General features: G+C 36.8%; 1 protein-coding gene across 3 annotated transcripts in view; it reads right to left on the bottom strand.

Moving 5' to 3' along the window:
* Positions 1-8,521: 8,521 nt before the first annotated feature.
* LOC106070005 (titin homolog) overlaps positions 8,522-25,403 on the bottom strand; it is a 187,517-nt gene continuing 170,635 nt past the window's right edge. For all 3 annotated transcript variants that reach the window (XM_056016501.1, XM_056016503.1, XM_056016502.1), the window contains exons 23-31: positions 23,502-23,669; positions 21,959-22,102; positions 21,075-21,197; positions 20,241-20,420; positions 19,536-19,619; positions 17,286-17,309; positions 16,744-16,823; positions 14,134-15,733; positions 8,522-11,759 (exon numbers count right to left, since the gene is read on the bottom strand). In XM_056016501.1, the coding sequence (XP_055872476.1) occupies positions 11,607-11,759; positions 14,134-15,733; positions 16,744-16,823; positions 17,286-17,309; positions 19,536-19,619; positions 20,241-20,420; positions 21,075-21,197; positions 21,959-22,102; positions 23,502-23,669 (2,556 nt within the window). In that variant the 3' untranslated portion in view covers positions 8,522-11,606. The remainder of the gene's footprint in view (positions 11,760-14,133; positions 15,734-16,743; positions 16,824-17,285; positions 17,310-19,535; positions 19,620-20,240; positions 20,421-21,074; positions 21,198-21,958; positions 22,103-23,501; positions 23,670-25,403) is intronic.

The raw sequence follows: 25,403 nt of genomic DNA on the forward strand, positions 1-25,403 counted from the left end.
GGAATGAGTCAGTCAGGAAAACCAATGATTTAGCCTATTTTAAGTCACAGATAAACATTCATGACTAGATTGACACATAAAATGCGTAAGACGTAACAATCTTATTTTTTAAACAAACGTCTGTAATCTATAAGCAATACCAAAAAGCTTCAAACTCATTAGGCTGCTATTGTATTGTTTATAGTTTTCAGACTACATACATGTATAAATAGGATACATTATGTAATCATACTAATGCATACATCCAGTTTTCAATGCGTTATCAAACTTTATGTATTTTGTAGAGAATTAGGCTTTCACCTATAATACAACACATGGGCGTAGCCGGGAGGGGAGGGTCTTCAAACCATCGCTTGCCTCAGACCTCTATGTCTGAAAGGGAAACTTTACTTACTGCCCCAGTGCAGCCAACTTAAGCTAACTACAGTCACCAAATTTCATGAGCGTAAACAAAAGGGTTTGTGTGATTTTCCTTCCTCCTCCATTGAATAGCAGATTTGTTTTTTTTATTTTTTTAGCGTAAGAGTAGCAGGCTAATTGCACTGTAGATACCTCAGAATATGCATTTTTTATCTTAAAATAACAGCGCTCCCCCGGACTCCCTAGCTGCCTTTAGGCGGTGTGTACTGTCTTTCCACTAATTATAATTACTAAATGCGTTTAAAAGAATAAAGATCAGAATGTAATGAAGATTAATTACATATATACACTATTATATATATATACTAGACATATGTTACCGCGACCCGCGGGTCTTTATTTGCGCATTACTGTCGATATAGTCACAATTAAAAGAAATAATAATGTAATAAGTAAAGCGAATGTGTCAATGTAAAAATAGTGTGAATGAAGCTATCAAATAAAAATAGCTAATAGGCTTAAATCCAATTTTCCAAATTAAAACATTTGCTTGTATGCCTACATATATTTGATTAAAATTTGAGATGAATAGACTTAATTTAGTATGTTCATGTGTTAAATTATAAAGTAGATCTTGAGGAAGACATAGATCTAAATCTACACTAATCTAGAGTTAAAAATTGGCTTTTATAGAGTTCATTCTGTGTTGCGCATGCGTGACGTTTTTTCATGAATGAATATAGGCCTATCTAAACACGGCTACGCTACTTTAGCAAACAGCGAACGAATGTATTAAAAATGCTTTAGAAAAACAAATTTGAATGTTAAATTGATTAAAATATCAAATGAATGGACAATAATTAGTATGTTTATGCGTTAAAGCACAAAACTATCTTTGCGAAAAGAAGTTTTATCATCTTAGAGTACAATAAGAGTTTTAGACCTAGACCTAGGAATAGACTCAGTAGAGAGATGTGTTAATGTGTAACCAATTGGTAATGTCTAATGAAAGAATGTTGGCCAGGAAATCTGTAGTCACAGATATCAGGAACTAATTTATGTAAAAAATGCTTTTGAAACACAAAATTGAAGGCTAATTTTATTATATAATGAAATAATGGATCTTTTGTATTTTCATGTGTCAAAGTAAAAAACTATCTGCGCAAAGTGTATTTCTTAAAATTTGATCTAGGTCTAAATCCTTTCGACCTTTTCTCATGTCAACATTGTTAACTATGGCCTAGATCCATAAAATACTATAGCTGTAATAGAGTCGGACAACTTTATTTTTTTGAGGGTCTTAAGTTTGTTTTAGGGCTACAATACATACACTACCGTCTAAGTTAGTACCCGAGGAACATTCCTGCCTAGTTTTATCAAGATTGGTCAAGCGGTTTTGTTGTCTATACGTAACATAAATACATACATACATTCGCCTCACATTCTACTTTATAATATAAGATATATATATATATATATATATATATAAATTGCGGAGTTGGGTAAAAATCCCTCCCCTCGAAAATATATAACATACCATTTGTGGGCCGGTTTATATGGTAATGCCCGGCCCGATTTTGATACCCAGTCCGCCTCTGGCTTATGTTTTCTACTTACGACAGTGACAAATACTCAAAGCACTAATTAAATATAAATGAAATAATAAAATATACATGATAAGATCCAATGAGAAATATACACAAAGTAATTAAGATGGAACTGTGATTATGTTCGGCTTACCACCAGGTATTCCTCTAAGAGTAAGAATAAATTAAATAGTCCAGACTCGATTTCCAGCGAGAGCGAAATGAGAGCTAGTATGTACCGCCTTATCCTACCTTATAAAGGTCTGGAAGAGGTGGGCGGAAACAGGAAATGTCCTAGGCTAAGGATTATCTCTCACGTGGGTGAATTTGACTCGAGATGGGAGTCGCACCTTGGAGTGTCGAGGAGCGTGTCGATCTGAGTGATCTCTTTGATCAAAGAGAGACGTGGGAGAAAGGGGGGGGGAGAAAGAGTGATTTGTATTCCACCCAATGTGGAGTCAACTGCTACCGTCAGACATCCGACGGGTAAGACCAAAGAGACTGTGTGTTTATCTTTCCCGATCGAGGGGAGATAAGTGAAAGCCGTGGCCTAGTTATCGCCAATGTGGTGGTCTCAGTCTAGTGAGAAGAGGAAAAGGTAGGGCGAGTGAAGAAATTGGGGATAGAACGGGGAAATAATTAAAATAAAATGAATAAATAATAAATAATAATAATTAATGCTGTGATAAAATTGAGTAACTTTGACAACAAGCTTTTGACTTGTCACAACATGGAATAAATAGTCTACTGACCTGGGTTTGTGTCTTCGACTGAATGATCTGAAATGTTTCGTTTACTTTAAACTTTTTAGAATGACATGTAGAGACAATAATTCTTTAGCCTCTTCATCATATTTGTCACGTAACGTAATGAAGCTATTTTTTTTTAGTTTTCTGCAACCATCTCCATAGCGACGTCAAGGTTTTTAGTCAACTGGCTCTAGCATTAAGCATGCGTTCTTGGACTAGAAGGAATTCAATGACCATAAAAGGAGCGAAGATTTAGCCGAGTGAAAGGCGTGACTTTTTTACAAATGTATAGAAAGGTTAATGTATTAAAAAGTTTGGGAAGGGAAAAAAAATTCAGTTGTAGTTTGAGTTGTAGAACCTGAACCATTGTTATGAGTTTGAACGAAGTTTCAACTTGTTATTGTACAGTGTATTTTATTCAAGTGATGCCTGGTTCCAGAATAAAAGCCTTGTATTTATCATAGTGGATTATTCTTTGTTTGAAATAATAGTTTGTATTTGAATCTGCGGCATGATGATATTATTTGAGTGTTCAGTAATTGTTTAAAATAGAAATCTACATTCAATTATAATATCAGTGTCTGATCAACACAATCTCCGTAGTAACATCAAGACATCTTCACTTCGAAAAACTCCAATACAAAAGATCATAACCATAAGTGATAAGAATCAGAAGTTTAAAAAATGTACATAGAAAATTTAAAATGATTCATTTTTAATATATTTGCATTTTAAGCAGCCGTGCCCCGAAAGGGGAAAAGACGCTATTAGTTTTGTGTGGCCTGTCTGTCCGCCCGTCCGTCCGTCTCGTTTAGATCTCGTAAACTAGAAAAGATAATGAAAATCCCACAACAGAATATTTTAGACCATTCAAAGTTCTGATGTAACAACGACTTTTTTCTTGTCTGAAAGCAAAAAATCTATTTTTTAAATCACTTATGCAAGCAGTTTTTTTCATAAAAATACACCACTTTTACAACTATTCACTATTAATAGTAAAAAACAAGTGAGGCTCTTTATTAGGGTAGACGACCGTTTACCATATTTTTAACACATTTATGCAAACGGTTGTAGATTTTTGTCAAAAATTGTTTTATAAATTTGTACTGTTAAGTTATGTAAGTTCTGTTATATTAAATACATATTTACAAATAAAAATGTTATTATTTTTTTAAAGAGAAAAAATCTATTTAGTATGCATATAAGTCAGACATAATTTAAAACAACAATTAATAAGTAGTTTTTCATGCTATCGCGTGATTGGCAAGGAGAACACAGCGGAACACAAAACCAAAGAAAACATTTTTTTTAAATATTTTTATTTTTTTAAGGGAAATGTTTTATTCTTGAGGAGTAAGAGATTTGTCCTTTACAAAACAATTAGATCAATTAGATATTCATTATAAGAATCACTTTCGCCTATCCTTTGGGCTGCTGGACCGCTGAGGCACCACACAAGATCTGTTAACTTTTTTTCTCCATTATTTTCTGTCTTTTATCTTTGATAGAATTTCATTCTGCCTTTCTACCTGCCATGTTGACCACTTCGGGGGCCGAATTTCAGTTAGTGTTTCCACACAAACTGTCTTTGTAACCTTGTTATTTGTAAAATCTGTGAACACACCTGATTTGTATGAGTGTCCGAGGGCCACGTAAAACACTCTGGCGGGTCACATGTGGCCCGCGGGACGTAATTTCTCACCCCTTGTCTAGACTAATGTCTTTTTAAGTTTATAAGTCTGGAGCTATAGGCCTATCACCAAACTAGAACTCTCTATGCCACATTTCGACACCTAGTATTATAGTCTAGACTACTGTCTTTTAATATTATGTCACTGTTACTGAAGCAAGAAAAGCAGCACTGTGTAAACTAAGTTCAGGCCAAGAGAGACTAGTACAGCAGGATGGCTGAGTGTTAAGAGATGTTTATATTGGTTATATTATAGGTTTCTTTAAAATATACTTTTATTTCAGCGCAAGTTCTCTATATTGCAATAAAAGTTATATTTAGTATTACAAAGAATTTATTCAAGTTATTTCAAGTTTATAGGGTTGAAATATAATATCTCTGTAGTGGTTTAGTTGACTACCAGCAGTTTGGTGCTAACAGCCAACGACCATCAACAACAACCACCAAACTAGAACTTTATATAATCTAAGTAACCTAAGCGCGCGACCAGTAGAGCGTGGTAACAAATGTCTATATTTTTTATCTATCATCCTTTAGTTATTAAAAGCCAGCTAATCTTACAAAAAGTAAGCAGCAGGAATAATTTACAGGGCAGCTTTTGGCTTCCACCCTCACAGATTGATAAATGTTTAAGTCGAGAAACCATGGTCTACATCTTTATGATTTAAATCTGACCGACGTTTAACAAGATAAGAGAAACCATGATCTACATCTTTATGATTTAAATCTGACCGACGTTTAACAAGAAGATAAATAAAAATACTTTTAAAAGGGGGGCTTATCAAAATGGAAGAGCTTCACACTTACAGTCTTATATCTCAATACGGACCATATATCTCAGTGATCAAAAATACTTTTAAAAGGTGGCTTATCTAAAAGGAAGAACCCCACACGTACAGTCTTATATCTCAATACTGTCAGATTTTCCAACTTTTTCTCTGTAAAACAAAACTAATTAATTATCACTAATTGGTTAACTAATTGGTTAATTTTGTTTTATTGATTCATGTTTCGAAAGAAACAATGTGCGTAGTTTCCCTTTGCTCCGAGAATTGGAAGGGGTACAAGAAAGCCAGAGTAAGTTGATATAAGCTTTGTAAAGATGTGAGACACTAAGAAACTGTTTCATGTACGTTTGTTAGCCTAATATTTATGAGAAGAGTGTGCATCTAATAAAATGACTTATCAGTAACTACTGTAATCAGTTAAATTATCGGGTTTCCTGTATCAGATCTCTTCGAGATTCTCAAATCGAAGAAAGCAGTTACTGTTCAATCGATGGTCTAAATCAGTCCCTAGAATTCGTTTGTGGTGATTATAACATTACTTTTCAAAGTTTCCATTTCATTGTCATATTATGTGTTATTTTTTTCTCAGGAGCCATTCCAACTCTCCATGTTGAACCAAATGCCATCACAATTGGTCTAACCGAAACTATGCATTAGGAATGCTTCGTCAAAAACCAAGACTTATCTGCCGCTGACAATCTCATATCTCTAGTTGTATCACACTCCGACAATTCGTATCTACACTCGTTTACTAATATCGCTTCAGTCAGCAGCTTCAATGGGGTCCATACAAGTTTGACCAGTGTCCACGTCCACGTCGTAGGCAGCATCAACCGGAATGGACTTTCTTCTTTGAACATCACCTGGAGCTACCCTCTTCTAGAAAACTCCGGCGTTTATAAATGCCAAGCGAATGAGATCGATGAATTAGGTCAACCAATCACTTACGATAAAAATGTTAGCGTTGCTGTTCAAGTTCCCACGATAGACGCCGTTGTGAGTGAGATTGTCAGGGTTAGAACCAGATTGGACCAAAACAATCTTAACTGCGTGACATCACACGACAATGAAATCGCCGACTTTCATCTTCTAAAAGAAAATATAAGCTCATTAGCGAATCAAACATCGTTGTTAAAAGATAAATGTGAAACTGACTTGGTACATCTACAGAACTTGGAAAGTCAAAATAAAATACAGTTAACTAGTGTTGAGAACTCAGTAAAGTCCGTAACACTTAAGTACGACGATTTACTGAAGAGATTAAACGGCTTTAAAACTGAGTTCTTTAAAATTTCACAAGTTTTTGGTGGGAAGAAATATTTATTGACCAGAGAATCGTCTTTCTTCTACCCTATCTTCGCCCAATCCATCTGCTCGATCTACGGTGGCTACCTAGTGGAGGTGAACTCACCCGAGGAGTTCACATTTTTGAAAGCATTTTTGACCTCGGAAGCGGCGAACTCCGAATATATATTTACCGGGGGAACAGATGAAGGTCACGAAGGTCATTGGACATACAAGCACAGCAATTGGACTTCCTTAGCTTCACTGTGGCAGCATGGCCAGCCTGACAACTATCAGGGTCAAGAAAACTGCGAGGCTTTTACCAAGCAGTTTGGGTGGAATCTGAATGACGCCTATTGCACCGTTGCCGCAAATCCTGTTGGTTTTATGTGTGAAATTACGGCATAGAAAAATATGAATTGAAAAGTAACTTAATTAAATAATCTTAGTGATAGGACATTGTAATGATGTCGTCTTTAATAATATTGCTACAAGAATCTATGATTATATAGACGTGAAATGTAGGGAACACATTACAGTTTGAGATACTCTTAATTAGACATTATTTACAGAGAAAAAAAAATATAGATGGCAAGTAACTGAAAGGGTAGAGGTTGATTGTCCATTCTCTTGTCTATTCCAGGTCCAGTTAGATGTAGAATATTTAATATGTTGTGGGCTGTGTATAACGGACCCATGGAAGATTTGTTTCTTTAGACTGATCTAATGTTTACTATGTTGTGGCCTGTGTATAACGGACCCATGGAAGATTTGCTTCTTTAGACTGATCTAATGTTTACTATGTTGTGGCCTGTGTATAACGGACCCGTAGAAGATTTGTTTCTTTAGACTGATCGAATGTTTACTATGTTGTGGGCTGTGTATAACGGACCCATGGAAGATTTGTTTCTTTAGACTGAACGAATGCTTGCTGTGAAGTTGCCTTTGTTTCATATGTTTAGATTTATATGACCCCTACCACACACACACACTTTTTAAGCTGCAAAAGCGTGTGAATTATTTTCCAAAGTGGAAAGCGTGGTCTAGAGGCTAAGTACGCTTTAACTAATCCTGTGAAGGGGCTCGATGTTCGAGACCCCACTCGAGCAGAGTTGTGTTTGCTGAGCGCCTAAAGGCAGCACGGAAAACCTTATCCCAGATACCCCCCTTCCCCCCCCCCCCCAACTGGTCCACAAATGAGATTGGACCATAGCGCTCTGAGCATGCTATAAGCATTTAAATAGCGCTATATAAAAGCTATAATTATTATTATTATTATGTAATTCTTTCAATAAAATTATTGCTTTGCGTTTTCAAATTTAAACAAAATTAATACATTGATAAAGTACAAAAATAAAGTTGAACAGAAAAATTCTCTTAAATGGTTTAAGGGCATTATCGGATAGTCATAGAGTTGAGACTAAGTCCCTTCTAGCACGTCACAGAAAGCGTGAAGAGTTCTTTTTTTAAGGGTCTTTTTATCCTCGGTCATAACTGAGCTTTTTCTCGTAACCTTGCTTAGCCCTCCCTCATGTCTCAGGAGCATGAGGCGACAATGTTTTTTTTTTCTCCAGCGGCGGCATCGTGAATAGAAAGGCTTTCTAAATTGGGTGGCTGCCTGGTCGAGCGGTACAATACAATAATGTTGCCATTACCTAAAGATAAAGCGCTTGGCTACCGAACCGGGGTCCGGGGTTCGAATCCTGGTGAAGACTGGGATTTTTAATTTCGGAATCTTCGGGCGCCTCTTAGTCCACTCAGCTCTAATGGGTACCTGACATTAGTTGGGGAAAAGTAAAGGTCGTTGTGCTGGCCACATGACACCCTCGTTATCCGTAGGCCACAGAATCAGATGACCTTTACATCATCTGCCCTAAAGACCACAAGGTCTGAAAGGGGAACTTTACTTTTTTTTACCTAGGAGCGCATCAGTCTGACTTCAATTTAGAGGGTTATACCTTTGTCTTTCCAGATTGTCATAAGCTTCGCCAGCTCATACTACCGATAAATGCATGCACATATCCCAATAGAATAGCATTGGGAAAAAAATAAGAAGAAGCCATATTTAGGTTGAAACATGTGTTAATTCTATCTGACAGTTATGGTGTTTCAAAATATTTACAAGAAACATACGAAACAAAATAAAATATATAGGTAAAGATTTCATTGAAATAAATTATATTATTATATTAACGACTTAAACGACATTTTGGGAACATGGTGTTGATACAGAACACAAAGAAATAACAAATGTCTGATACAATAAACAAAGAGCATTTTTCTCTACTTTGCATAAGCTGAATAAGTCACAGAACTATACAAACTAAGAGTGCGGTAAAAGTTCAGTTCTATTTATCATAATTACGAATCAATCCAAAAAATCTTGCACTGCACTCATAACGAAACAATACTAATCTATTTATAGATCACTGCAGTTAAAACAACTATCAGTTAACATATTCTAGAAATTTCTAATGTCAACTACAAAATAACAAAAATTAAAAAAAATTAAATGTGCAGAACTGACAAGTTCAAAGTTACGTGCCAGGTTTTTTTTGACAAAATTGCTATGACTGATTTTGTCTGTATCTTTTCTTAAAAGTTACTGACATTCCATCTACTATTTCATTAGTATTCCTGGCTGATTCAGGCAACTCCTAGCATATTCTTTTAACAATGTCGTCGGTAACCTTAAGAAAACATAGCAGACTCTTCAGCCGTCATTTCTATTCATTTAGCCTATACATTAAAGTGCCCCTGTAAAATCTTTAAGGGCCTGCTTGACTTAACTGGCAAAGAGAAATACTTCTGGCAGCAAAATACTTCAAGTAGAGAGAGTCGGAGTTCTCTCACAAAGTCTGCGGGATACACACTGGTAACTAAAATGAAAGCTACAGCCACAGACAGAAGTGGACAGCCAAAAGAGAAATTATATCGGCCACCAAAAGTTTGTCAGCGTAGAGACAGGCAAAATATATAGGTCATAGCTAGGTCTGTGTAGCCACGTGAAATACTTCACTGCTCATTAACTCGGACTAGAAGACAATAAATATTGTTATAATTATTATTAGTATTGGCGCCTTATTGTCATACCAGATTAATGCATTGCGTTGCTTGGCGTAACAACGTAGCTGACCACTTGATCAGATGAATTCCCTGATTTCGACCAGTAACCCAACATTGTATTCCTACTAAAAAAAAAAATAAGAGTCGCAGTTTTTGCCCCTGACCAATAGAGAGGCTTTTAACTAATGGACAAAAGCAACGAAGTGTAAATGACCAGGAGAGGACATTTCATTCAACTGACCAATCATCGTTATGACTAACCACAAAATTGTGCCTTCTATATCAGCAGCAGTCTTACAACTCCCTTGCATACGGGAAATGAAACCTTTGGATTCTAAACAGTCTCCGTTAATCAAATAAAATAGATTTGCTCAGATAATAATAAAAAAGCTTTTTTCAAAATAATGTAAACAATCGAACAATGAGTTTTTGTTGTTTTTTTAATAAGACGAGGAACTTTAAAGAGGGAAAATTTCTATTTACAAGAACAAAATGTTTACAACTGATATTTTCGCTTTTTTTCTTCTGAGAGTATGACACTAATCCCATGAGTATTTGTTTTACTTCGGTGCAGTGCAAAGGGTAACTTTACTTCTCTAGGGGCCTACATAATACAATTAGAATTGATGAAGCAAAGATAAAAGGAATTTTTTTGGTATAAACATGTTAATGATAAAAAGTTCTTAAAATACGTACATAATACGTACATAATACGTACATAATAGTACTAAATAGAGCATATCTTCCTAAAGACAGTGTACGGGGATATAGGATTATTCAGAGATTCAAATTAGGTTATAAGTGATTCTGTATGATTCAGGCAACCCGTTCCAAGCTCGAACAGTATTTGAATGAAATGTTATTTTACTAGTTAGCCCTAGCATCGAGGACAAGTAATATTTTTGTGTCCTTATTTCTGTATGATTCAGGCAACCCATTCCAAGCTTGAACAGTATTTGAAATGTTAAAATTTTATTTTGGTAGTTAGCCCTAGCATCGAGGTCAAAAGAAATATTTTTGTGTCCTTGTGTCATTTTGTTGCTGTTGTTTTTTTCACCTCATTCAATGGTCACTTTTTTAAAGGGTTTTGTTTTGAAAGCTTTATCAATAAAAATAACACTTTTCATGTATTTAACTTGTATAACCAAACTATATTAGCTCATCCATATAATATAGATGCCTATTGATTACAAAACTACCTATATACCAAGACAGGCTCGCAGTGGCGTAGCTAGGATGGGGAAAAGGTCCTAATTCCGAAATCCTCCTGGGCCACCACTTGAGAGTTCCCCCAAATTAATGTCCTATTTTATTTTTTACATTAAATATTACGCCACTACCTTGTAATCTTGATATTTATGTGGAGTAAAAAAAAAGCATTAATCTAGATAACGTTAGAGCACAGAAAACACGACTTGAGACGATGGGGATTGAGATTGGTCACTTGTGCATTATCTCGCCAATAAGCAACGGTACTATTCTTTAAAAGAGTCGTTATGATTATGTTTTGTTAATTTTACTTATATTCTGTATCAATTGGAATTTAGACTTAATTATCTATAAAGTACATTATCTCATGTCATGATGTCGAATGTCAAAAAGCAAGGGGCATCTAAAAAGGTCAAGCTTACATCCGGGCCCCCAAATCCGTAGCTAGCCACTGTGGCTCGTATTTAAATGAACTATTTCATTCCATCGTCATACTCAGTCTTTCCTAAAATTCGACTTTTGAAGAGTATCAAACCAGGTACCTTTTAAACGGTGACCTATATTGTTGTTAATGCGAATGTACCTCTATGGTATTGCTGGGCAGAAACAAATCATTTCAAAAGTCAACATTGTATAGCCACTAATTAGACCACATTACCTATAACAATACAAAATCTATCAACTGCACTTGTCAAGTTTTCATTCAAATACTTTTTTAACCATTCATCAAAAGAATTTCTTCCCATTGCAAGTATTTTACACAGAAAACACTTTTTCACTATATTTCAATAGTGTTTCTAATTTAATTCATGTCTTAATTTACCACATTTAAGATTTCGTAAATAGTTATATCTAGATGTCGACCCTAATTTTGTTATACCGCAGTCTCATTAAATTTCCATACACCGGACACAGGCCTGATGACGTCGCACGGAACACTGGTCGAGGAGGTTATCCTGTCGGCCGACCTCGACCTCCATTTCCCAGGTTGATTTCTGTGAGTTTCTCTTGACCTGTCAAATGGAAGCTGAAAAGTAGGACACAAAAAACATAAGCAGAATATTCAAATAGTTCGGGACAACCAGGTCTTATATATAACGTAGCAAAAATAATATGTTAACCAACACTGTTTGACAGACATTTCTAGACAGACATTGACGGACATTAATAGACAGACATTACTAGACAGACATTGCTAGACAGACATTAAAAGACAGACATTGCTAGACAGACATTGCTAGATAGACATTGCTAGACAGACATTGGCGGACATTGCTAGACAGACATTAATAGACAGACATTGCTAGACAGACATTGATAGATAGACATTGCTAGACAGACATTGCTAGCCAGACTTTGCTAGATATTGCTAGACAGACATTGCTAGACAGACATTGCTAGAGAGACTATAAAGGCTTGACGATTATTGCTTGACCAACATTGCTAATAAAATATTGCTAAACAGACATTGATATACAGCTATTGATAGACAAACATGGCTAGAGAGACATTGCTAGAGAGACATTGCGAGAGAGACATTGCTAGAGAGACATTGCGAGAGAGACATTGCTAGAGAGACATTGCGAGAGAGACATTGCGAGAGAGACATTGCTAGAGAGACATTGCGAGAGAGACATTGCTAGAGAGACATTGCGAGAGAGACATTGCGAGAGAGACATTGCTAGAGAGACATTGCTAGAGAGACATTGCTAGAGAGACATTGCGAGAGAGACATTGCTAGAGAGACATTGCGAGAGAGACATTGCGAGAGAGACATTGCTAGAGAGACATTGCGAGAGAGACATTGCGAGAGAGACATTGCGAGAGAGACATTGCGAGAGAGACATTGCGAGAGAGACATTGCGAGAGAGACATTGCGAGAGAGACATTGCGAGAGAGACATTGCTAGAGAGACATTGCTAGAGAGACATTGCTAGAGAGACATTGCGAGAGAGACATTGCTAGAGAGATATTGCTAGAGAGACATTGCGAGAGAGACATTGCTAGAGAGACATTGCTAGAGAGACATTGCGAGAGAGACATTGCTAGAGAGACATTGCGAGAGAGACATTGCTAGAGAGACATTGCGAGAGAGACATTGCTAGAGAGACATTGCTAGAGAGACATTGCTAGAGAGACATTGCTAGAGAGACATTGCTAGAGAGACATTGCTAGACCCATACTGCTAGCCAGACATTGTTAGACAGACATTGTTAGACAGACATTGTTAGACAGACATTGTTAGACAGACATTGTTAGACAGACATTGTTAGACAGACATTGTTAGACAGACATTGTTAGACAGACATTGTTAGACATTATTACAGAATCAAAATGAATTTTAAATTCTCACTTCAATTTTCAGATATCATCTTAACCTTTAATGTTCTATGTCTAATGATCTCTTCAAAATGATTTTTTTTTTCCTAGACTCAAACTGTCCAGGGTAAGGTTTTAACTCCGTCTCAACATAACAACAGTTCGTAAAGCAATGCGCATTCCCCGACCGTCATCCAAAGACTCTATGTGTTATGGTTTTAATAGTCATATTGACAGTTTGATATGTTTATAAAAGAAAACTGTAAACACCATGGGTTAAGGGTTGGGAAAATATGTAGGTCACAGCTGGGGCTGCACGTCGCGGGAAATACTGCATTCCTCATTTAATCTTCGGACTCGAAGACAAGTCTTCTTATTATTATTCGGGTTTGCGATTAAAATGAAAACTAAGATTTGAATTTTGGAGGATTTTTTTTTTTTTTTTTTGCTTCATTCGATGCCACAAAGTTGTAATGGGTCCCTGACATTTTTTTTTATTAAAAAAAAGGTATATGTGTGTGTGTGGGGTGGAGTTCTGGTAAGAAACTCAGGAGAATGTAGGGCCATGCTAAGCATAAGAGGCGCTTTATTGAGGTTGCAAATGGGGCAACCGTCCCAGGTGGAGCCCCGCGATAGGAGATTACCATGTCACTTTGAGTTTTTGGAAACCAGATCAGTTCTCTTACCCAATATTTTGGAAGCCTTTCCCGACATTTATTTGATACCAATAACAATGAAAGTTCTTAACATTACATTTCCGATTTTAAAATATATTGCCATTACCTTTGTTGCCTCTTAAGGCACTATGTTTTGTACAAATATTAAGGCCTACAGCTTTAGAGGCAGACGAGCCCATTAGAGTGATGTGGTAAGGTATATGTAGTCTAAGCTTATGGTTCCCGGGCGCGCGTGTGACATTCGCCGGGGGCCCCGCGTACTTCTAAAGCCGCCTCTGCATATATTAAGATTGACACCAAACATTTATACAACTTTATGGTTGAACCCTTTTTCTCCTCTTCCATCGTGAACCCTGCACGAAGGAATTTTGTTAACTTAAAAGTCTTAAAGATCAGTAGATTTACCTCTGTTAAATATTCTTTGCTCTCTTGGTCAAGACTTTCCGAGGGGTCAACGTCAACTTCAGGCAGAGGCTCTGATATTGGAGTAATAGTGTGGCCTGTAAAGTGAACGTCGGGGACCTCTGTTTGTATAAAAAGTGGAGATGGTGGCCTCACCTCATTGGTTTTTGTCGCGGCGCCGCTGGTTTTCTTTTTAAACACCGGTTTCAACTTGCCTTTAACGGCGGCAAAGATGTCTGCAGGGGTGAATCCGGTAGGAGCGGCTGGCGGCATGACGGATACGCCCACACTGGCGATTGTTGAGCCGATGGTGGAGTCCAAACTGCAGGATTTTTTAAAGAACTTCCTCTTTTCTTTAGCTCCGTGTTTAGAAATCGTAGAAGATGAAGTGGTTGACGTCACGATGGTAGAGATGGCAGTTTCTTGCGTGCCATCAGCTGAGTCTTTAGTTGGCGTCGGCTTGGAAGCTTCAGCGCTTGGTATTTCCATCGATGCCTGGAAGTGGCTGAAATGCATTTGATCATCCCAAGATGCCGATGTTCTAATGCCTCCTTTCTGGAAAAGAGGCTCTAGTTTTGAGACCACGAGGCTGTGCTCTTCTTCTGCCTCACGCCTCACCTCGTTGGGATCCGGAAGTGACTGTTGCCTTAAGTGCAAGCTCGAAGAAACGCTCCTTCGCTCAGGCCACGACTGGTAACCTAATTGAGAAGAGGCTGCTGGTGTTGTGGAGGAAACTGTTAGCTCCTCGAAAAATTTACGCCTCGCTGTTCTTGGAGAGAAGCGATCACGAGTAGAATGGGAAAACGAGGACGAGCGAGGACCTACAGCGCCTGAGACAGAGAGAAAGTGTTCCGAGGGAGAGGATATCACAGCTGAGGTGGACAAGGAAGAAATCATTTCTGAGCATGTCACTGGTAGATTTGGTGTATTGTTGGCGGAAAGGCTGGATGGTTCAGGCCTCTCCGTAACCTGAGGAGAGAGAGGGGCACTGTCCACGGACAGGCTTTTCAAGAATGTCACTGGCCTTTTTGGTTTGAAAGTTGTTGTAGAGGCTGAAGACGGAACAGAAGTCAAAGGCTTTGTTTGATTTGATGGATAGGAAATAGGGAATTTTACACTGGGAATGACGTAACTAGGAGGTGGCGTGGGAAGTCCCGATTTTCGTGAAGGTAATGTGTTAGATATCACTGGGCTGCTTTCGGGAACTTCCGGTGTCGTAGCACGAGAGTTTTGAGCGCTTCTCGAGCCCGAGGAATAGGAAGGTGGGCGTTCGTGGTAAGGCGAGGCTTTGTCGAGGTTACGTAAAGTAACGGGCACTTCCGTGGCACGAACTGGAGCGATGTCCTTTTCACGGTTTGAGCTGATCTCTTCAGAAGCTGAGGCAAACTCTTTCTGAGCTTTTGGCATAGGGTCAAGGGAGGTCGACTTCTGGTGTGTTCCTGACTCCTGCACAAGGCGAGTGACGCCTTTGGACTCCTCTTCGATCCTCGTGGTCCTTGTCGTCGTTGTGGTGACGACGTCAGCGATGACGAAGACATCATTTCCCACGTGACGTTTATCACAGAATTCGCTTTTAAGCAGGTCAACTTCAGAACTGCATATCCTTTAAGAGAAGAACAAAAGGTGTGAAATTGTTAACCATATGAAAAAAAATGTGTAGGAAAAAGTTCATTTCTTTTAAATTTACCAGCTACAATTTTTTGAACTGTTTTGATGTTTATATACTAGTATTTATATGTACCAATTTGTTCCCCATAAGGTCAAAGAGTTCAATCCAAGGCTAAAAGGAACACTCCCATGAATTAGCTGGCTCGATTTCGAATCATGACATAATTCGAGATTCGACTTGAATTGTATTTGCTGAACGCATGAAAGTAGCATATAACCCTCATTCACAATATTACCAATATAGTGTTTGGTTTTTAGCCACTTTATATCGTTTACCTTATATCTTATAAATAATAGAAGTTAAAATAAGTATTATTATTATAGCTTTTATATAGCGCTACTTTCATGCTTATAGCATGCTCAGAGCGCTTTGGTCTAATCTCATTTGTGGACCGGTGGGGGGGAGGGGGTATCTAGGAGTTGGTTTTTCGTGCTGCCTTTAGGCGCTCAGTAAACTCTGCCCGAGTCGGGTGTCGAGCCCCCTTCTAGGTAGCCAAGACAAGCGCACTTAGCCTCTCGACCACGCTTCCCACTACTACTTTACGCTATTGATTTATCTCTGTGTGAAAATTACATTCTTATTACATACACATTAGAACTCTACTATTCGTTGGTAATCTTTACTCATTCGGAAAACCGCTTAATGCTTTAATAGCTCATGGGAAGAAAGAATACTTATTTGAATTTGTTCTAGTTTTTAAATAAGAAATTTGTCTTTGTGTCTTTCTGATATTTTATTGGGTTATGTTTTCATCTTAATAAGCAATGATTCAGTGTTTCATGGGCTATTGCCTCTCTACTTTTTAAGTCTTCAGCCTTTAATTGTGTCTAGAATTGAGTGATTTAAAAACATTGATGCTTCTCCAGTCCACTTAGAAACATGACGGCAACATTTTAGCAGTTGGTTTGCTTGTTTGTAAAAATTGGACACCGCACCAAACTTACGTTTTGACGGAGCCTTCGTCCGTTGTCTGGTTGGTGATGTTGGTCAGTTCGTCAGCGGCTCGACAAATGTGGAGCACAGCCTGAGAAATACACAAGGAATGAAACCCTGTACGGTGGACGCCTTAGAATTAGTGTATATGATTTGCATTTGTTCATTATGATATAACGTCATGATTATTGGTTCATTGATATACTACTTTATACTGCTATCTTACTATAATACTTCACTGTTACACATTCTCATTTTGTAGTGCTTATTTATTATGTAAATAATATTGACCATAACATTTTTTCCCTTTGTAAAATAATTCCCCCCCCCCCCAGGAACAAGATAGGATAAGTATAATTGCAATACACACATACATAGCATAAATATGTTGTATTAAAGAAAAAATATTTATACAATAACATTTTTGTATTCATTCTTAAAAAAAATAATTTGAAAAACACAATCACTTTTTACTGATGATCTTACATTCCAAGAAAAATAAGCGAGTTTTAGTTAAAGTGAACTAGAAGAGATACATTTACTGCCCTCTTACCTCCCTGACAAAGTCCAACGTATCCTGAAATAAAACAGATCACATCTTGAGCTATTCAAGAAAACATTTACATTTTATATAATCTACACAAAAGTATGATCGCGTGTTCAACATATGGGGCAGATAATGCTATGTTTTGTTTGTGTATCAATGATCTACAATGGGGCAGATAATGCTATGTTTTGTTTGTGTATCAATGATCTACAATGGGGCAGATAATGCTATGTTTTGTTTGTGTATCAATGATGATCTACAATGGGGCAGATAATGCTATGTTTTGTTTGTGTATCAATGATGATCTACAATGGGGCAGATAATGCCATGTTTTGTTTGTGTATCAATGATCTACAATGGGGCAAATAATGCTATGTTTTGTTTGTGTATCAATGATCTACAATGGGGCAGATAATGCTATGTTTTGTTTGTGTATCAATGATCTACAATGGGGCAGATAATGCTATGTTTTGTTTGTGTATCAATGATCTACAATGGGGCAGATAATGCTATGTTTTGTCTGTGTATCAATGATCTACAATGGGGCAGATAATGCTATGTTTTGTTTGTGTATCAATGATCTACAATGGGGCAGATAATGCTATGTTTTGTTTGTGTATCAATGATCTACAATGGGGCAGATAATGCTATGTTTTGTTTGTGTATCAATGATCTACAATGGGGCAGATAATGCTATGTTTTGTTTGTGTATCAATGATCTACAATGGGGCAGATAATGCTATGTTTTGTTTGTTTATCAATGATCTACAATGGGGCAGATAATGCTATGTTTTGTTTGTGTATCAATGATCTACAATGGGGCAGATAATGCTATGTTTTGTTTGTGTATCAATGATCTACAATGGGGCAGATAATGCTATGTTTTGTTTGTGTATCAATGATCTACAATGGGGCAGATAATGCTATGTTTTGTTTGAGTATCAATGATCTACAATGGGGCAGATAATGCTATGTTTTGTTTGTGTATCAATGATCTACAATGGGGCAGATAATGCTATGTTTTGTTTGTGTATCAATGATGATCTACAATGGGGCAGATAATGCTATGTTTTGTTTGTGTATCAATGATGATCTACAATGGGGCAGATAATGCCATGTTTTGTTTGAGTATCAATGATCTACAATGGGGCAGATAATGCTATGTTTTGTTTGTGTATCAATGATCTACAATGGGGTAGATAATGCTATGTTTTGTTTGTGTATCAATGATCTACAATGGGGCAGATAATGCTATGTTTTGTTTGTGTATCAATGATCTACAATGGGGCAGATAATGCTATGTTTTGTTTGTGTATCAATGATCTACAATTGGGCAGATAATGCTATGTTTTGTTTGTGTATCAATGATCTACAATGGGGCAGATAATGCTATGTTTTGTTTGTGTATCAATGATCTACAATGGGGCAGATAATGTTATGTTTTGTTTGTGTATCAATGATGATCTACAATGGGGCAGATAATGTTATGTTTTGTTTGTGTATCAATGATCTACAATGGGGCAGATAATGTTATGTTTTGTTTGTGTATCAATGATCTACAATGGGGCAGATAATGTTATGTTTATTTGTGTATCAAAAGTTGACCTACAATATATATTAGAATTTTAGGCTTTTTTCTGACGTTGAAATAACAAATTTCTGAAATAATCTGAACACAAAGTGTTTGATTTCCCGCTGGCTTCTCCCAGAACTGTTAACAAACTGTTATAATAATAATAATAGTAGAAATCTTTATTTTCCGTTGGGAAATTTATTGTACAATTGTGCATTAGACATCACAATACATTATGCTTCAACCGACAATAGCCCTAGAACCAGTGTTAGTATTACCGGACTTATGTCAACAGAATCTACTTTTAAAATGTCAATAAATAGTATCATGCTCTATAACAAGATTAACGTGGATGTCGTGTGGTTAGAACTATGACCAACGTACTTCACTCCCACCCCCCCCCCCCAAAATGTCAGGTACTTTTAAGTGGTGGGTGACCTAAAAGCAAAAGTCATAGCTTTAACTGTGTTTATAGCTTGACATCCATAGGTTTTAAAGCCAAATCTTTTATCTTTCGGCCATCAAGCCCGAAGATTATATTTAAAGCAGTGAAAAGTATTGTGTAAATACTCTGCGACATAACAACCCAATGGGTGAAACGAAAGAAACAAAAAGATTATTTTGATACTTGATGTATTGGTCTGATATATTGGTCATTTAGAGATGAGTAACATAGAACTGACCTGGTCCAAGTCTGCTTTGTTTGTGCCAATGTTGTCTTTTGAGGGGATGTTCAACATCATGCCAAGTTCACGTAGCCTAATCAACTGATGGGATAAAGTGGTTTAAAAAATCAGGCTTTTGTATTAGGGTAGTACAAATAAAGGTGAAGTTATCATTATCAAAATTACTTTTTAAAACAATCCTACAGCTTACGGGACCAGGCAAGTGAGAAAGAGGATAAGAAAAAAAAAAGCTTACAAAGAGATTTTGTTTTGAAACAAAAACTCGAAATGCGCCAGAAGTGGTCCGCTCAGGCAGGTTTGAATATCGGAAACTTATGAACAACAAACTATCAACAACCACAATTCCCCTTCAATACAAAGAGAAGCACTATGAAGTTTCGACATTGTTGTCACAACTATTGTATTTATTGTTCGACTGACAACATGATACCGAAAAGGAAAAAGAGTTTTTTTAAATACAATATAATGCATTTTAATTTATATATTTGTTTTTAATTGGAAATTAGATACTATTTTAATACAAATTTAGTAAGTGAGGTTTGGTTTTTAGTAAGTATTCCTGCTCCAATATGTAATTAAAAATACAGGGATTTTATAATAATAAACTGTGTTTTGAAATTGGTTGTCAAAAATGAAAATATTTTTTTTTAATCCTGTTGCATTAGTCATTAATGTTTAGAAAGGGTCGCCTATAATACTGACCGAACTAAGCACATCCTCCACCGCCTTTATATCCCTGTTGTGGCTATGCCTGGACTCGGCCAACAGACGAAGCAGGTCAGTTTTCTCTTTACGCCAGAGTTCACTTTCCTTGTCGCACTTGTCTTGGGTCTCCTTCATTCTTTTCTGCAGAGTTGCAGCGTTCCGGACTGAAGACTCCAGCTGTGGACGCAACCAAACGTATCGTTGGGATAACCCATTTCTACAAAGCTTATATCAACTCACTATATCTGGTAAAAAGTGTCTACATGTTATTTCTCCCACACTCATTCTCCGGTCAAGGTGAAACTTCGCACAATTATTCATTGATATAGACAAGACTTGAATCAATAAAAAAAAAGGAAACAATTAGAAAATCAATTACTGGTAATTCATTATTTTGTTTAATAGCAATAAGGGAAACTAATACTTCAGTATTCACAGATATGTCTAAATGTGTTGGGTTTAGTCCCCTTAAATAATTGTTAACGCTATTTCTACCTCAGCATTCTCCGATTAAATTAAACCTTTAAGAATTATTTATTGTAACTAACAAAACATGAATCAATAAACAAATGCCCAAGTAGTCAATTAAATATTGATAAAATTATTTTCTTTGATATCGAATAATGGAAATAGTTTGCACATTGTTGATAGATATAGTTTTAAAGGGGAGTTATTTCTCTTTAGATATGCCTGCTATTTTTTATTGATTTATGTCTGGATATTGAAAAATAAACTTGATCCGAGAATGGGTGTGGTAGGAATAACGAGTACACACTCTTACCAAACAGACAGACAGAAATGTGAGTGCACAGAACAAAGTATTTCTTTTACCTCCAACATTTTTTTCTCCGTTTCTCTGGTCATTTTGGCGAAGGTCAAGCGGTCACTCTCCATCTGACGTATCAGCTCTTTCCGCTCGTGTGCCGCCGTCTCCTCTCTGGCCCTCAGCTGTTCCTGTGATCAAGGATTCAAGGCAACGCACAATATTAGATTTTGTCTAAAGATGTTTACCTCCCCTTTCATTCCCGACTGTTAAGAACAAAAAACTTTATTTGTAATTCTCTTTTTACCACACACCGTTCCTCATTAAACCGTTATTACGGCAGTCATCTGCACGGCTGATGTGGTACAGAAAAAGGAATTTGGGGTGTTTCCCCCATGTGCTCTGTTTCCGGCCTCACTACTAACTCAAGCGTTTTGGGATTCGAACCATCGGTAATAGGGAAGTAAAGATTTCAATCTGCTTGGATCTTTCTTAAACAGAAGTTTGTTCAGACAGGCAGATGGAAGCAAGCTTCTTTAGAGTTACAAGAGTCTCAGACTCAACTCTTAGGATAATTAAGATGACGAAGTTTTAAATGTTAATTCAAACAGGACAATTATTATGTCTGAGCTCAAATGTCTCGCAGGATTTGAACCCATGAGCCCAAAGCATTCTTCGCGCATAGGTGGGAAACAACGAGATAAAGAAAGTAGAGGAATGAAAAGAGAAACGAAGAGAGAGAGAAAGAAAAAAGAAATTTCAGATAGAGAATGAAAGAGAAAGAATAAAAGAGAGGGGAATGAAGCAAATAATAATAATAAGAGACAGAAAGAGTCGAATGAAGAGAGAAGAAATCTGGGACAGTTTTATTTTTCATCCCGCGATTTAGGTCAGTGCACAATTCATTGTTTTTTAAATGAATATTTATTATTGCCACAAAAGGAAAAGTTACCTGTAGGTCCAGGGCCAAGGTGTGTGCCTCACCAAGGAGTCGCCTCTGTTCCCTGCGTTCCTTCTCCCAGGCCATGCCCATATTCACCTGGATATCTTTTGACCGCTCCTGTTGGCGCGAGGTGCAGGTGAGCTGCTCTTCCAACTGTTGAGCAGATTTAAACTTCATAGTTGAAGAGCATTCAATGCTAACAATATCAAGATATTAAGGTTTCAATTATGGACAATAAAGATTATTATTATTATTATTATTATGTTAGAAATGAACAAGTAGTCATTCTCTGGCACTGCCAGGGTCGAGTTTCGCTAAAGAGAAACAAAATTCATCGTAGTCCCTTTAACAGTTTCCACTGAGGAATTTTCTGGTGATGTGGCAGGTCTGCAGTTATTATTATTATTATTATTATTATTACGGAAACTTTAACTCATTTCATGGTCCCTGTTCATGTTACAATCGTAATATACCATGCACTAAGTTAACTCTTTCTCTCCGTAATTATTTTCCACGTTCCGATGGAATTATTCATATTGCTCATTTGTGTTTCACTACCCTGTTATGATTAAATTTCATCATTAATTTTTTGTATTGTTATCAGGAAATGCAATATTAGGTATATAATTATAGAAGAATGCATGCTCTTTTTATATCACACAAATTAAAGTTTATAAAAACAAAAATTAATTTAATTTAATGGGTTCAAATCAACATTGATATCGCCAGTTCGGAGTGTTTTATTTAAAATTTTATGTACTATGTTAGGTTATATTTTATGTAATGTAATGAGGTCTGGGTTCTATTTGAGGCTAGTGTGGACAGTATAGAAGTACTTAACATTCGGCAGCTGCGCTGTGTCGGACACATATCCCACATAGGGGGAGAGGTGAAGTTTAAAAAGGCTGGCGTAAAAGTCCCCACAGGCAGCGCTATAAGATCAAATCAGACGCTCTCACTGGCATAGAGGAAAGCAACTGATTGCATACGGCTTTCCAAAGACAGCTGGGGAGCGGAACAGACTTCTGAGATTCAAAGAAGCACCCATGAAGAAGGCAACTAAAAGAAGACTTCCGGTGGAAATGGCTTGTCTGCTTTATATATGACTAAGTATGGAGCCTCATCTCAGTTTGCGTGGTCGCGAATCGAAGCAAATGGCTTATTGTTATGTATGCTAGATGTTTGTAAAATGTTCCCATGCTTCGGATGTTCCTTCAGTGTTGAAGATAATTTACTTCCCAATCAAAAACTCCCGCAGGACGACGGGGGATGGCAGCGGGCAGGGTATGAACCTTGGACCATCGAGACAACCAAACGCCAGTCCAGCGTACATACCGCACGTTCAGGCAGCCATCTCTATTTCATGTATTGTCATATATGATGTGCATTATGTCCTGTATTGTCATGTATTATGTCATGTATTATGTCATATATTATGTCATTTGTTATGTCATGTAATATGTCATATGTCATGTATTATGTCTTATATTATGGTATGTATTATGGCATGTATTATGGCATGTAATATGTTATATGTAACTATTTTATCTACCTGGTTTATCTGGCTGTGAAAATTCGCTTTCTCGATCTCCCAGCTGGCTCTGTCAGTGGCGAATCTATTGATGAGCTCAGCTCTCAGCCTGTCTTGGTCAGACGTTTTCTCGCGCAGATCCCGGACATGCCTCTGGAGCTCCTCAATGTGTCCTCTGGATTCCTCTATCTAAACTCAAGGGGACACAAGCACATTTTAATGCTCTTTGATAGTACTGAGTATTAAATACAATTCAAACATCTTAATTTTAACTAGAATTTATCCCACTCGGTTTAGGATACAGCGAAAACGAGTCAATTTGTTTACATTAATTTACTACATTGTAAACCTAACATAGTGGTGCGTGACATGCGTATGAATCATCTTACATAGGCTCCTTCCCGAAGGATTTCGCATCTATGACAGATAGCCTATGTACAGAATATAGGAATTGTTGGTAAACTATCTATTTTAAAAGCAGTATATTTTTATTGCACTTTTCATCAATGTTAAATAGAGTTTCTATGTCTGACTGCCAGATGACACGATGTCTTGATGCTACGATGAGTTTGGGTTGATCAGACAATGTTGTATTTTTTTGTTTGTTTGTTTGTTTTTTTTGCTTTTTATTCTCGATGTCGTGGATGTTTCCTTGTTCAACAATTAATTTCAGCCTTCTCCAACAATATCGTGATGCCGGAAATACTATTGTAGAGTATAATTTCAAAACTAAAAACTTATTTAAATAAAGGCAGTTTTTGTTCTGTAACTAGGTATTACTTATACAATGTACACACTATATGAAAGTACAATACAATGCAATTTAAATTCTATTCCTCTAGTCACCGCTCTCTCTCTCTCTCAAAACTGAATACGCCCGTCTTTAAATACTTGCCCCCACCCCTTTTCTAGTAACGTCCAGCCTATTTTTAGAGCTTACGGGAAAAACTTCATCTTTGAAATCAACTTGTCAACAACATGCAAACTTGGCCTTGCGCTAGAAAGTATTCAGTCTAAAAATAAACTTAATGCAATAGCTGCTTTGTGTTACGTGACAATACCGTCCTTTACGTCGTTAAGAATAGAAAATTTATCACCAAATTCTCCTTTATACTGAAAACGAGAATTATTTAAAGAGCCATTATAACTCTTAGTAGATAATTCAGTTTAGTCATCAATTTTGTTTTGAAATTTCATAAATTATTTTTTTTTTTTTTACATTCTGATATAGTGGCCGAGTGCGATGATGCTTTTTGCCTTAAGGGTGAATTCAGGGTTCGAATCTTGGTAAAAGTTTGTATCATTTTATTTGAAATTCATGAGTTTATCCAGCTCTAGTTGAAATATGACCAAGAATGTTTGGATATGATAATGTTGTTTATCGTAATATTTGAAACATCATAGTTAATTGAATATAGGAATCCATCATCTCCTTCATTAAAGATATAATGCTATCGATTTCAACCGAATTATCTAATATAAAAATAAAAGATATATATAGATATATAGTTAAATAAAACAGAATTATTTTGAGGTAGGAAATATTGGAAGGGGTGTCGACATTTGAAAATCCCCCCTGGGCCCCCACTTGAGGGGGAACCCAAATGAGTGTCAAAAGTGTTTTTTTTTTTACATTTAATATTAAGCCAATGTCATCTTGCTATTCATGTAAATAGGTGACCATGGTGCATGTATTCCACACATTAGAATTATATGTTTATTAAGTACAACATCTCATGTCATGATGTCGAATGTCAAAATGCACGGACCCTGAAGAGGCCAAATACCCCCCCCCCCCCCCCAAATCTCTTGCTATGTCACTGAATGCATTGAATTTGTATGTGTACCTTGTAACATTCACCTGAAAGCGGTAATTAGTTATAAATAATACTAATAAAATATAATGTATGAATATTGTAGAAT

This window comes from Biomphalaria glabrata, chromosome 17 (assembly GCF_947242115.1).
Source record: "Biomphalaria glabrata chromosome 17, xgBioGlab47.1, whole genome shotgun sequence".
Lineage (NCBI taxonomy): Eukaryota > Metazoa > Mollusca > Gastropoda > Planorbidae > Biomphalaria > Biomphalaria glabrata.